Source organism: Notolepis coatsorum (genome assembly GCF_963971535.1).
Source record: "Notolepis coatsorum genome assembly, chromosome: 8".
Classification (NCBI taxonomy): Eukaryota; Metazoa; Chordata; class Actinopteri; order Aulopiformes; family Paralepididae; genus Notolepis; species Notolepis coatsorum.
The window spans coordinates 155,015,238-155,028,289 of record NC_140172.1 but is presented as its reverse complement, the minus strand read 5'-3'; the positions used below and the strand labels follow the sequence as shown (position 1 = coordinate 155,028,289).

Sequence of the window (13,052 nt, the reverse complement as noted above, 5' to 3'; positions counted from 1 at the left end):
CGACTATTTACTTCACATTAGATTAAGTCGAACTCAACGTTACTTCATTAAACTCTGACACTTTTATCATTCTATTCGCACGCGGTTCTCAATGCTCTGCTAGACGCAAGGTTGCTCACTTTTCACTGCACATTGACTCGTGGTGAAGGTGGGTAAGGTACTGAACGTAACTGAATTGAACTAAGCGACTAAGCACGGTGTGCGCACCTTGCGCTGTATTTATACTTAAGTGAATATCTAGTCCCAACCTCAGTCCTTGTCTCGTATTACTACGCTGACTCCGGGCATGTTCCGACATGCCTGCAGTTGTCTTTGAACTTGCCGTTGGGGGCTTGCACGCTGGCGCCTGGGGGCGCTGTCCAATAGGAGAGCGAATATTACTCTGGTCTGAACGCAGGTAAAGGGATATTCCGTGTATATATATAAATAATATACAAAGTATATCAAACAATAAAGGGATATTCTCAGTTTAATCTGGCCCTTCACAACACAACCTCTACTGTCTTTAACTATGAATGAACACAACACTCTAACTTACCATCTTTAGATAATAAAGTACTCAATCTGTATTCAACTATGAATGAACACAACACCCTAACTCACCATCTTTAGATAATAAAGTTTGAAAACATTGTTCTTCAGAAAACTTAAAAATGGACTTGTATGGGACTTCGCTTGAGGCACTCAAAAAAAACAGGAAAATGGCCCGGCTGCTTTACCACTAGCGAGGAAAGCCACAGATGTATAGCCTCCTCTGAACCTGAAACCCAAGCTGGCGCTCTGTGGCACCCTGGGTAGAAAGCATGTGAGGTGAATATCTTGTTTTTAAATAAATAAAAAAAAAACAGCAGCAGAAGAGGGGGAGAAAATGGAGCAGGGGAGGAGCCTCCTTGCCCTCTCTCTCTCTTTCTTTTTTGTGCAGCATTAGCATAACACAGAGGACATTAGGTCCACAAACATATTCAATTCCACAGAGAGAAAAAGCCAATCTTAAATGCCCAAACTACCCTGTCCCCCCCGTCCCCTCTCTCTCTCTCTCTCTCTCTCTCTCTCTCTCTCTCTCTCTCTCTCTCTCTCTCTCTCTCTCTCTCTCTCTCTCTCTCTCTCTCTCTCTCTCTCTCTCTCTCTCTCTCTCTCTCTCTCTCTCTCTCTCTCTCTCTCTCCCTCTCTCCTCAACTATTTGGTTTCTAGGGAAATACACCCTGTTCCCGGCAAACCTGGCCACACGAACACGCATGATGCAGCACACGGTGGCGAATGGCGATCGCTTCGATAATTACCGCGTTTGCACGGGGGGCGACCCTGATGCGTTTGCCCGCGTGTTTAGCCCGCACGCCATTGTGTTGTGTGCTCGGTCGGACATGACTCGCATGTCAAGCGGCGACAGCTGACCCCTGTAAGCCACATTGTGACGGAGCTCGGGGCCTTCAGTGGCTGCCAAGCTCAAATTAGGCATGCATACCTCCCCCCATTGAAGGAGGCGCGGGGAAACACGGCCTCCAGACCACGGACCGGCGCCACAGAGCGCTTATTGTCTTCCATCGGAATCTCCGAGATCCTCGCGCGAATCTCCGAGATCCCACGACGCCGGGCCTGTGCAACAGCCGTACTACAGCCGCGACGTCGAAATGAGAAGGGAGTTTTGCTTTTGAACACGGTTTGTGTGTTAGCAAACTATGAACGCGTCGTGTACCCACGTAATCTGGTCTCCCCGAGAGAGAGCCACCGCTCAGATCTACACTCAGACGAGAGGGGATTGTTTGAGAAGGGCCTCCCAAGTTTATCCTCTTCAAAGCGCGACAGAGGAGATTATCCTCTAAATTAATGTATGAATCACTAATATGACTTTGTACGTGCGTGCGTGCGTGTGTGCGCGTGTGCGTGTGCGTGTGTGTGTGTGTGTGTGTGTGTGTGTGCGTGTGCGTGTGTGTGTGAGAGAGACGCTCAGCCACAAGTGGTTTCCGTGTTGTGTTTTCAATCCCTCGTCCCTCCTACGTTCCTTCTGCTTCATTCATGCACCGTGCGAATGGTTATTTAGAGATATACGCAGATGGAGGACGACTCTGGGAGTAGCTGTTGTTCCTACTTAGTCTGAATTCCGACGTGTCGTCTTTTGTATTGTAGATATACCGTATAGTCAGTCGGTAGATTCTTTTGATCCTATTCACTTTACATTGCCAAGCAACGACGGGGACGCTGCCAGCTTGCCAATGCTGTCTTTCAACGTCCTATGGGCTTGTGACGCTGTGTCTACAGTAGAATGTAGCCTTCAAAGACCTGTTGTGAAGTGTTGGGCTTATAGATGTATTTTTAATATACCTTTTGCCAATACAGTAGCTGACAGGAAATACACTGGGGCCCAAGAACGGAATTGATTGGGAAGATCCACGCTTGCTATAGCATCATTTTATCCCGAAGTTCAGCTACAGGAAATGAAGGGGAAACAGCGGAAGTAGTTGGCACAGCGCATAAGGCTAACAGGATGTTAGCTTACAGTAGGGTATACAGTGTGATACCGCCGATGACCTACAGTACTGCTGTAAACAAGTGCTGATGTAGTCGGTCACAGTCAACCAGGAGCTGCTAACATGTCAGACCCGGCCGCCTGTGGATCCTATGGTCCCAGGTTCAGCAGATCCACTCGGTTACCGCTCCATCACATGCTCTACCTCTCGGTTTACTAAGAGGTTCTTCCCCCACTGCTGTGCGCAGCCTGAATAACTCCAAAGGCTAGATTTGTATATTATCCTATTTTGTTTTGGTCTGTTATTAGTCAGGTTGTGGAAGTGCTGTTTTTGTGTGTGTCTGTGCATCACACACTTTGATTATAATGCACTTTTACTGTAAATCGTGCCTCTATGCATTATGCACTTTACTATGATATGCACTTTTAGGGGATGTTGATATCAACTTTAGCATTTGTCCTTTTATTGTTTTTACATCTTTTTTCCTGTACTGTTTCTACTCTGCTCCTGTATTGGATTAGTTGTAGACACACACAGTGTTTGCTCTGTACCTGTATTCCAATGTGGATTCGTCCATACTATGGCAAATAAAATCTCTGACTCGCTGACTCTGACTCTCTTACATTACTGTAGATAATGGAAAAGGGAGTCGATTTGTTTCTTTCCTTGTATCCTACGAGCCTATAGGTAAACTAAAGAGAGCTCTGGTTTCTGTCTCTACAGTCTGCAGGCTGCTGGCTAACAGAAGCCCAGATCGTTGCTGTGGCTGAAGACATGATTCTTTTAGCAAATCAATCGTTTTACAGCTCCTCAATAGTCTGTGGGGAGATTTTCTACAGTTGATTGTAAGTAGTCCTCCGAAGCAATATTCCTGCCTCTTCAGCAGCATCACACTAAGGATCTCACACTGCAGCACAAACTCCAGTGTTTGGATGTTCAGATATACTGTACCCCACAAACTGTACCCACGAATCCCTCACAAGTAAACAAAAGTCATTCAGACTTCAGTCGGAGCACTTTTGCGTTAAGTAGAAGGAATTTAGAGTGGACTTGATCAAATATATATATAAAAACATGAATATGCAGATAATATATCTGCATATTCATGTTTTACATACATGTACACATACCCACCATGTGCACTGTACACACTGTACTATATCCATAATCTGTATATATCCCATACCTATTCCTATTAGTAATACCACTGGCCAGTATGGCTTACTACCTATTATTTACACAGTAGCTTTGTAATATATATATATTACATTTAATCATAGTTACACTGTATATTGTTATGTACTTGCACTGTTACCTTGCACTCATAATTATGCTGTATGTTACGAGATGCCAACTTCTTTTGGTCGTACTGTACTTGTGCTGTACGATGACAATGCATTTGAATATAGTTCCACCTTGACTGTTACCGGAAGTGAAGCCAGATGAAAGAGTTATCAGTCCAGCGTTGGATCTTTCTTCTTCTACCACTACCTCATCATTCTTCTTCTACCACTACCTCATCATTCTTCCTCTACCACTACCTCATCATTCTTCTTCTACCACTACCTCATCATTCTTCTTCTACCACTACCTCATCATTCTTCTTCTACCACTACCTCATCATTCTTCTTCTACCACTACCTCATCATTCTTCTTCTACCACTACCTCATCATTCTTCTTCTACCACTACCTCATCATTCTTCTTCTACCACTACCTAATCTTTCTTCTTCTTTTACCACTACCTAATCTTTCTTTTTCCTCTACCACTACCTCATCATTCTTCTTCTACCACTACCTCATCTTTCTTCTTCTACCACTACCTCATCATTCTTCTTCTCCTACTTCTACATCATCCTTCTTCTTCTTCTTGTACAGAGCTTTAAACTCAAATGTCGTCTTGTGCCAAGTGAAAGCACGCGAGCGGGTTATGAATCCGGCTGTAATGGAATCATCAAACTTCTCCTTCAGAGCTTCTGGGAGATAGGCGTGGATTGAAATTAGCATTTGTTTGTGCTCACCATTTCCCCATCAGGTCCAACTGAGAGATCTCCAGAGATGTGACGCTAGTTATTTGCGTCTATCTTTAAAGGGAATTTTAGTTGGTTTACAGTTCTTCACTCGACACATTCCCTCTATCTGTCCTTCAGACTGCTTTGAAGGATAAATAACATGCATTATTTTATGCATCTGTCAAATGTCTAGATTGCCCCTGGCCTTTGCATTGATTCCGTGAGATGCCTGCACACCTGTCAACATAGCTGGAGGTATCCGGGTTCGTTTTAACCTACATTCATTCATTCAGAAGCCGTCCGCTGTCATTCTTTCAACAACTGCCACAGGCGTTAAAATCCGGGCGGCCGGGTAGCACAGCGGACTAAGCGTCTGTCTACCACAGCAGAGACACTGGTATCGAATCCGGCTGTCAGCGGTGCCTCCGGCTTGGCCGGTCGTCATACTGGCACAATTGGCGGTGTCAGCGGGAGGGAAGCCGGTGGGTGGGTATCCTGGTCGTTGTAAACAGCGACTCCTACAGGTCGGTCAGGGCGCCTGCACAGCGAGGGAGGGAAATGGTGAAGGTAGTGTGCCCTCCCACGCGTTACACTTCACCAATGAGAGTCCGTGCTGTCGGGTGAAAAGAGGCTGCTGGCTGTCTCCTATGTATCGGAGGAAGCATGTGATAGACTTCAGGGCTCCCTAGACCGACCAGTGGGGGGGCACATGCGCGCAACGACCAGGAAGGGGAGGGGGGAATTGGCATAACGACTAAATTGGGATGGGGGGAAAATACAGACAAATAGGAGGAAAAAGTGGATAAAAAAAATAAAACGTCCACAGGCGTTAAAATCCCCAGCGCAAGATAATCCATCACGATAAACGCGAGAAGTCTGGTGTTTTGCTTTTTGGTTTCGTGAACGTTTTTTCCGTCTCACCGTTCATTAGTCTCCAGTGTTCCCGAGTCGTGCCTTTTCACGCCACAGTGCACGTCTTCAGAGAGACCGCCCATTAGACTCTCATTAGACTTTGAAACGGAACAATATAACTATATTTAACCCTTTAACACTACCACACTACCAAAGGGTTAACCCTTTCACTGGGACGATACAGAAGGTTAACCCTTTCACTGTCACGCGACAAAGGGCCCTTTCACTACCACACTACAGAAGGTTAACCCTTTCACTACCTTTCACTACCGTCTGTAGTGTGGTGGTGAATGGGTTATTAAATATAATTCCGAACGGAACTTGTTCAGCTTCTGCCCGCAGCGTCCTTCTATTTCCACCCGTCTGAAAGCCTTACATGTCGTGAGTGACCTCTGACCTCGACGCAGCGCTGGTAGGAGCTGCCCCAGATACAGCGCACCTGGCGGAGGGAGGCTCCTTCTCTGTAGTCCGCCGGAGATCTCGGGGCACACATGAGGCGTGTGTCACGTTAGAGAAGTGCGTCTTGCTCTGTGTGGTGTTCACCGCCGCGCGCCTCGGATGTTTTCCTCTCTCTCTCTCTCTCTCTCTCTCTCTCTCTCTCTCTCTCTCTCTCTCTCATCCTCTCTCGTTAGGTTCACAGGATTTTAACTTGGTGCATTTTAATTCGGTGGTCTGTCTGTACCAAAGGAGAGCTTACACTATAACACCGCCTGCCTCTCGGCAGATACACGTTAAGTCCCCTCCCTGTCACCGGCGGTGGCGTGAGCTGACACGAGGAGCGGTGAAAGGCATTAGCCATGTTGTCCCAGGGAGCAATATGCACGTTTCATTTCTAAATGAGCTCTCACACAACCAGTGACGGTGGAGAGGTGTGTGTGCGTGCGTGCGTGTGTGTGTGTGTGTGTGTGTTAGGGCTGAGCCCAAACTTTCTAACCTTCGAACCTTCGTTAGTTACGTTGGCATTCAAATTCAACATTTGAATTTTTTATTTTTAATAAAAAAATTAAATAAAAACAATATATTTTTTTCTATTCATTCTGTTTAAACCAATGGGGTTTTTCTTCACAGTTGCAGATAAAGATTAGGCTACACTAATATTATAGTATTAAAAGAAACTGATGAGTTATATTCATTAAAGAAAGTTGATTTAATTGATTTAGTTGGGCTGGGGCTTCTCCCTGGGCTGGGTCTGGAAAAGTTCATTTAATAAAAGAAAAAAGACTAATTTAATCAGATGAATCACTTTATTCAAATTGAGCATTTAGTTTGAGGATAGTAAAAAAAATATATATATAATATATATATATATACAAAAACTTTTTTAATTAAAAACGAAGGTTCGAACGTCCATTCGAAAAACCCTGACGAAGTTTGAATCCCAAAAACAGTTGTGTGTGTGTGTGTGTGTGTGTGTGTGTGTGTGTGTGCGTGTGCGCGTGGGCGTGTGTGTGTGTGTGTCTGGTGTGTGTGTGTGTGTGTGTGTGTGTGTGTGTGTGTGTGTGTGTGTGTGTGTGTGTGTGTGTGTGTGTGTGTGTGTCTGGGTGTGTGTGTCTGGGTGTGTGTGTGTGTGTGTGTGTGTGTGTGTGTGTGTGTGTGTGTGTGTGTGTGTGTGTGTGTGTGTGTGTGTGTGTGTGTGTGTGTGTGTGTGAGGGGTGAGAGAACAACAACCCAGGACAAAACATTCAGGTAGCATTCATGTTGTCAGTAGTGAGAAGACGAGTGAAAGAAGAAGCCCCAGATAGATGTGGTACCTGAATATTATCGTCTCCTCACAGCCGCGCGAGCGTTTGTATGATGGAGACGTTTTGAGAGGAAGCCGTACGGTTTTGGTGGCAACACCTTTTTTTGTTGTTGTGATTTACATTATTTTTTTTGATTAGTGTCAACGAGACAATGAACAACGAGACAATGAACAACGAGACAATGAACAACGAGACAATAAACAACGTGCCGTGCCAAGACAATGACACGGCGCTCTGGGTTGCCATGGTAACCATTTGTTCTCTCCACCGCACACGCTTCTCTTGCCCAGTGTGTATTTCTCGCCCTCCTCCTCCTCCCGCCCTCCTCTCCCCCCTCCTCCTCCTCCGCCCCCTCTCATCCTCCTCCTCTCCCCCCTCCTCCTCCCCCCATCTCTCCCCCCTCCTCCTCCTCCTCCTCCTCTCCCCCCTCCTCCCCCTCCACCTCCTCGTTTTGTTGTACTGTACCTGTGCTGTATGATCGATGACAATACATTTTAATCTAGTCTAATCTAACCGCCATGTTCCTCTGAGCAGGAAGTGAGGAAATCGCCCACTTTGTCTTTACTGCGCTTTAGCTCCGTGTCGCCGTTCATCCCAGAGTGTCAAATCTAACTGGTCTCTCTCTCTCTCTCTCTCTCTCTCTCTCTCTCTCTCTCTCTCTCTCTCTCTCTCTCTCTCTCTCTCTCTCTCTCTGTACCCAGCTTCCCTCCAGGTGGAGATCACGCCGAAGTTCGGAGAGATCAGCGTAGGAGATTCCAAGTTCTTCCTCTGTGAAGGTAAGAGAGACGATCACTTCCTCACCACGCTCACGTTTACATTTAGTCCTTGATTGATTGAAAATGAAAATTGTATTAACAGATTGCAGAATGGGTACAATACAGTACGGCTCAATACACACAATTGTTAAGGGGATGCAGACCAGAGAAAGACTTTCGTCTTGTTTACATCAGGGTCCCCCATTTTCAATTCATCATGAATTGTAAGTAAGGATGCAATTAGCACTGTGCAATTCATTGTGGATCTAGCCCTTAGTGTACAACAAGTCAGCAGGAGGGGTAGAATAACTACTTTCCAAAATAATATATTGTCCAATATGTCGGGTTCCAATAGGCTGTACTTTATATAGAAGTTTCAGCGCACGTTACATTACAGTTCTCATCAGTTCATTCACAAAACGCTTGCTGCAGTCGGCAACTCAATCACCCTAAAAGGACGCAGCTGCTTAGCAGGCGGCGCAAGGCATCCTGGGACTTGTATTTCTACTAACGTGGTGACTAATGTAAATAAGAGTATCTCTGACTAGAATAAACAAACACTTTTCCACTTCCACTTCTTCTTTCAAAGGTAAACAATAATCGATATTATATTGAAATATAACTCGTAAATCATTAACCTGGCCTACTAAGTTACAACATTCTCCCCCCCCCGATGAACTGCTAGTTCATCCTAGACCTCTAAACAATATAATAACTGAATAGGTCTCCTCAACAAAGTTCCTGAGGTAGTGCGAACTGTGCACAACCTCACAAGTCCATCTCGGCCTGGGAACAGTTCCTTGATTCTTCCCAGCTTCCAGGTTTGTCTGGGTGTGTTATCTTCTCCGATGAGTACAATGTCACCCTCTTTCAGAGGGGCAGCTAAGGGTCACTGGCATTGTTTGTCAAACAATATCGAGCAGTATAGACATATTAGCATGATAGGTAGTAGTATAAGTATAGTAGCATAGTAGTAGGGTACATGGTAAAAAGACAGTAAGTAGGTTCGTTTTTTTTTGTTTAAATCTTTTATTTCAGCTATTGTTTGAAGAGGTGTGTTTTTTAGTAGACAATGGAACATTTTCCGTGTTTCAGCTGACCTGACCGTGGGAGGGGGGGGGGGGGGGAGTTAATTCAACATTCCTGATCTGACTCAACATTCCATTTGATTTGATTCAACTAGGGATGCTCGATATTGGCTTTTTTACCGATACCGATATACCGATATTGTCCAACTCTTAATTTCCGATACCGATATCAACCGATATCACATTTTAATGCCGATATCGGCCGATAATATCGGACATCCCTAGATTCAACACTTTAGGCCTTTAAATGTGGGATAGGCAACTTCAGAGGGATGAGTGAGAAGGAGCTCATCTGTCCAGCAGGAATAGAGTCTGCATCAATCTCCAAGCCGGGGCCACGTGCTATGCAAGCTATGCAACCCAGGACCGCGTGCTTCTGTACACACGGTTTCCCAGACTCCCAGGAACACCAGCCGCTTCAGGCTGGATCTTTCAGAAGATAATGAAACTGGTTTGGCAGCTATTGTTCACATCTATCTATCTATATATCCCCATACACTGTATGTGCAGAAATGATGAACAGATATTGTCCAGCCTCCGGACAATCGGCAGGCGCTCTTCCACAGGAGCGTGATGGTGGTGTTTGTTTTCCAACGCGACCCCTGGAACGTGACCCCTGGAACGCCACCCGGCGGGCAGCCGAAGCATCTTGAGTGGTTCAGCCGTTAACGACCAATCTGATTCTTTGGCCCCAGCCGAGTGGGGTTTCCTCCTGGGGTGGCAAAACGAACGCCACCGATCGAGTTCCTCATGGAAAAGAACACCTGCGGAAGACACCTGCGGATCAGAGGCTGGACAATATTCTAGATTATTTCAGCACATATATGAGAATATACAGTATGGATACTGTAGATGTAGGGCTGGGTATCGCCACTGATTTCCCAAAACGATTCGATTCCGATTCCCAAGGTCCCGCATCGATTCGATTTCCGATTAAATTCTATTTACGATTCACAAAAAGGTCCCGAATCGATTCCATTTCCGATTAAATTGGATTCAATGCTATAAAATGTAAATGCTTCAAGGAACCCTCTAACACAGCGGTTCTCAACAGGGGTTCCCCGGCACACAGGGGTTCCGCGGAGAGCTGCCAGGGGTTCCGCGAGATGCCTGGCAATGTTCTTTAAAAATATAGAATGACAACAGTCTTATTTTGAAAATCCTATAGCGGGTCTCATTTCTGCCCACGCGCAGCTCCAGCTAAATAACTAGGCTCCGAAAGCTAGCAACATTTAGGTCATTATGATACTCTTATTTTGAAACTCCGTGGTGTCGTGACTCATATCCGCTCTACAGCACACAGCCAATAAGGATGCATCTCAACACAGCAGGCTGAGCAGTGACCTTAGCGTCTCTCAGCTCAGCAGTAGTAGCGTACTCTGGATCTGGAACGCGGACATTGAAACACAGCAAGGATTGTTTTTGCGACCCAAAACAAATCCCTGCTGTTTTATTCCGCAACGGGTCAAATGCATATAACATGCTTTGCAATCCTTGCCATTCCTTTGTGGCCACGTTGTGTTTAAGACCGGAATTAATGTCCCTTTAGCATAAGCTAACAACAAGCCCTGTTCAGAGCGACAGAGAACAGCAGGGTGGGGACTTGGAAGGAGGACTGGGAAGGAGGGGGGGGGGGCATTCTCCCTCTATGTGTGTGCGTTTGAAAATATATGATGAAGTCAGACTACTATATTATATTGATAGTAAATGTACTGAGGGTGGACAGACAGATTATGTTGATATTTAAACATAAAAAATACAATACATAATAAATGTATCCATGATCATCATGCAACATAAAACAATTGCAGGAACGGTTTGGGAGAGGAAGGTGTTTTAGGTTGCGTGTTCCAAAAAATGTACTTAAAGTTTAAAGCTCAATATATCAAAACGTGGCACTTTATAGTGAACAGGCACTTTATAGTGAATCCAAATTATTTTTTGGATTACAGAAAATTATCCCTAAAGTGCTATCTGATGCAGCTGCACTGTTTTCCATGAAAATACCATATTTGGATAAGTTTGACCATTTCTAAAAATCTGAAAATCATTAAGTCACTCTGGATAAAAAAAGACTTTACAGACAACATTGAGACAAAGCTTCCTGACACATCTCCATCCAAACTCTTGGAAGAACTCATTGAAATCTCATCTGATACCACCTGGAGAGCTAGTTTCAGAGTGTGGTGCTGAGTACCAAGTATCTCATGATGCTGCAGTTAAGGTGTTGATACCATTCAGCCCCACATATCTGTGTGAAGCTGGCTTTTCATCCATGACAGCTCTGAAAACAAAATATAGGGCCAAGTTGAGCCTTGATGATGACATGCGTGTTGCCTTGTCAAAGATCTCCCCACGTATTGACCGTATTATTAGCCAGCAGCAGCGGACCTCGCATTGAGCTAGAAATGTCTACTGAGTGAACGAGTGCTTATTTTCTGTATTTATTTATATTTTTTGAGAAATGGTAACTTGGTGATCCTTTTCTGTATTTAAAAAAAATACATGATTTTCTGTTTTTGAGAAATTGTCAAACTTATCCAAATATGCTATTTTTATGGAGAACAGTGCAGCTGCAACAGATAGCACTTTAGGGATCCTTTTCTGTATTAAAAAAAAAATACATGATTTTCAGTTTTTTCTTAAATAAACATTATTTTGAAAGCAAGCACTTTTGTCATCAGATTCAGACAACTTTATTGATCCCGCGTGGGGCAATTCATATTTGCAGATTCACCAACAAGCAACAAAGACAAACAAACAACAACACATCTCAACGACAGCACGGCAAATAAAGAATCATTGTATCATCATTGTAGCAAAAAAGACAGGACCGAAAAAGTCTTTATCGTATGTAGGGGTGCCCTGGAATATTTTATTGAACACAGGGGTGCCTTGGCAGCAGAAAGGTTGAGAACCCCTGCTCTAACAGGTTGCATTGTTAAAAATATCAATGTTTACATTAAGAATTGACTCTCAAGAAGTTACATGAATGTACTTTTTAGGCTTTTGCATATGTCACATCTGGGTGATGTCTCAGTAAGTGGTTTTGTAGAATTTGTTGTATTTCCACAATCATTATCTATGTCTGTCACTATAGCCAATGGAAATGCTAGAAATTGTCACATGGGCTAGGAGAACCAATGGAAAATACCTATCCAGAGGCCAAACTTAATTGTAATTGGTCTACACCTTCCCCAGACCGACAGTGGGCAATGCGTGCAACGACCAGGAAGATTTTATTAGCATAACGACTAAATTAGAGAACGATTTTATGAATCGATAATCGCTAATTCAAATGAAGATCGATTCAGAATCGGGAAATCGATTTCTTGAACCCAGCCCTAGATAGATGTCAACAATAGCTGCCAAATCAGTTTCATGCATTTTTCTGCGTCTTTTCCTGCTTTTCGGTCCGATTGCTTTCTCATCTCAAACAAACTGCTCCATGGTTGACCTGGAAGGGGACCGACACCACCTCAAACAGGGTGAACCAGGGGTGCGGTCGTTCAGTTGCTCCTACCTCCGGTCAGTGGTCTCTAACTACACGCACCCTCAAGACCCCTACGCTCTGTATCTTCTGGCCGCCTCAGACCCACTCCTATCCGAGCTCCTGGAGGGTCAGCAAAGAGAAGCCGCCTATTCTCAGTCCTCGGAAAGAACTCTCCACTACAGTCAGGACAGCTGAAACCCGGCCAATTTTTCACCGTCGACTACAAACACACCTCTTCAAACAATATCTGAAATTATATATAAAAAGAATTAAAAACCTAACCCTGTTATTTACTTTATTATGTACCCTACTACTATGCTACTATTCTTAAACTACTGTAAACTACCTACAAATGCGAATACTACTATGCACTCAGAATATAACACTCAAGATGAACACTATTTGATGAACAATACCACTAACCCTTAGCTGCCAGAGATGTACCCCTCCTGCTGACTTGTTGTTCACAATTTGTTAGTCGCTTTGGATAAAAGCGTTCAGCTAAACGACAAAAAACATTTATTGACTCGAGAGTTCAGCCACGGGGCGGTTCACACGGACCGGGGGGGGGGTACGACGGGCGGAC

The 13,052-nt window shown here is 44.5% G+C and overlaps 1 protein-coding gene across 1 annotated transcript in view; it reads left to right on the top strand.

The window, feature by feature from the left end:
* Positions 1 to 7,281: 7,281 nt before the first annotated feature.
* ncam1a (neural cell adhesion molecule 1a) overlaps positions 7,282 to 13,052 on the top strand; it is a gene marked incomplete at both ends in the record, with an annotated part of 230,163 nt that continues 224,392 nt past the window's right edge. Inside the window, 3 exons of the mRNA XM_084320612.1 lie at positions 7,282 to 7,377; positions 7,665 to 7,731; positions 7,832 to 7,906. Of these exons, the coding sequence (XP_084176738.1) occupies positions 7,282 to 7,377; positions 7,665 to 7,731; positions 7,832 to 7,906 (238 nt within the window). The remainder of the gene's footprint in view (positions 7,378 to 7,664; positions 7,732 to 7,831; positions 7,907 to 13,052) is intronic.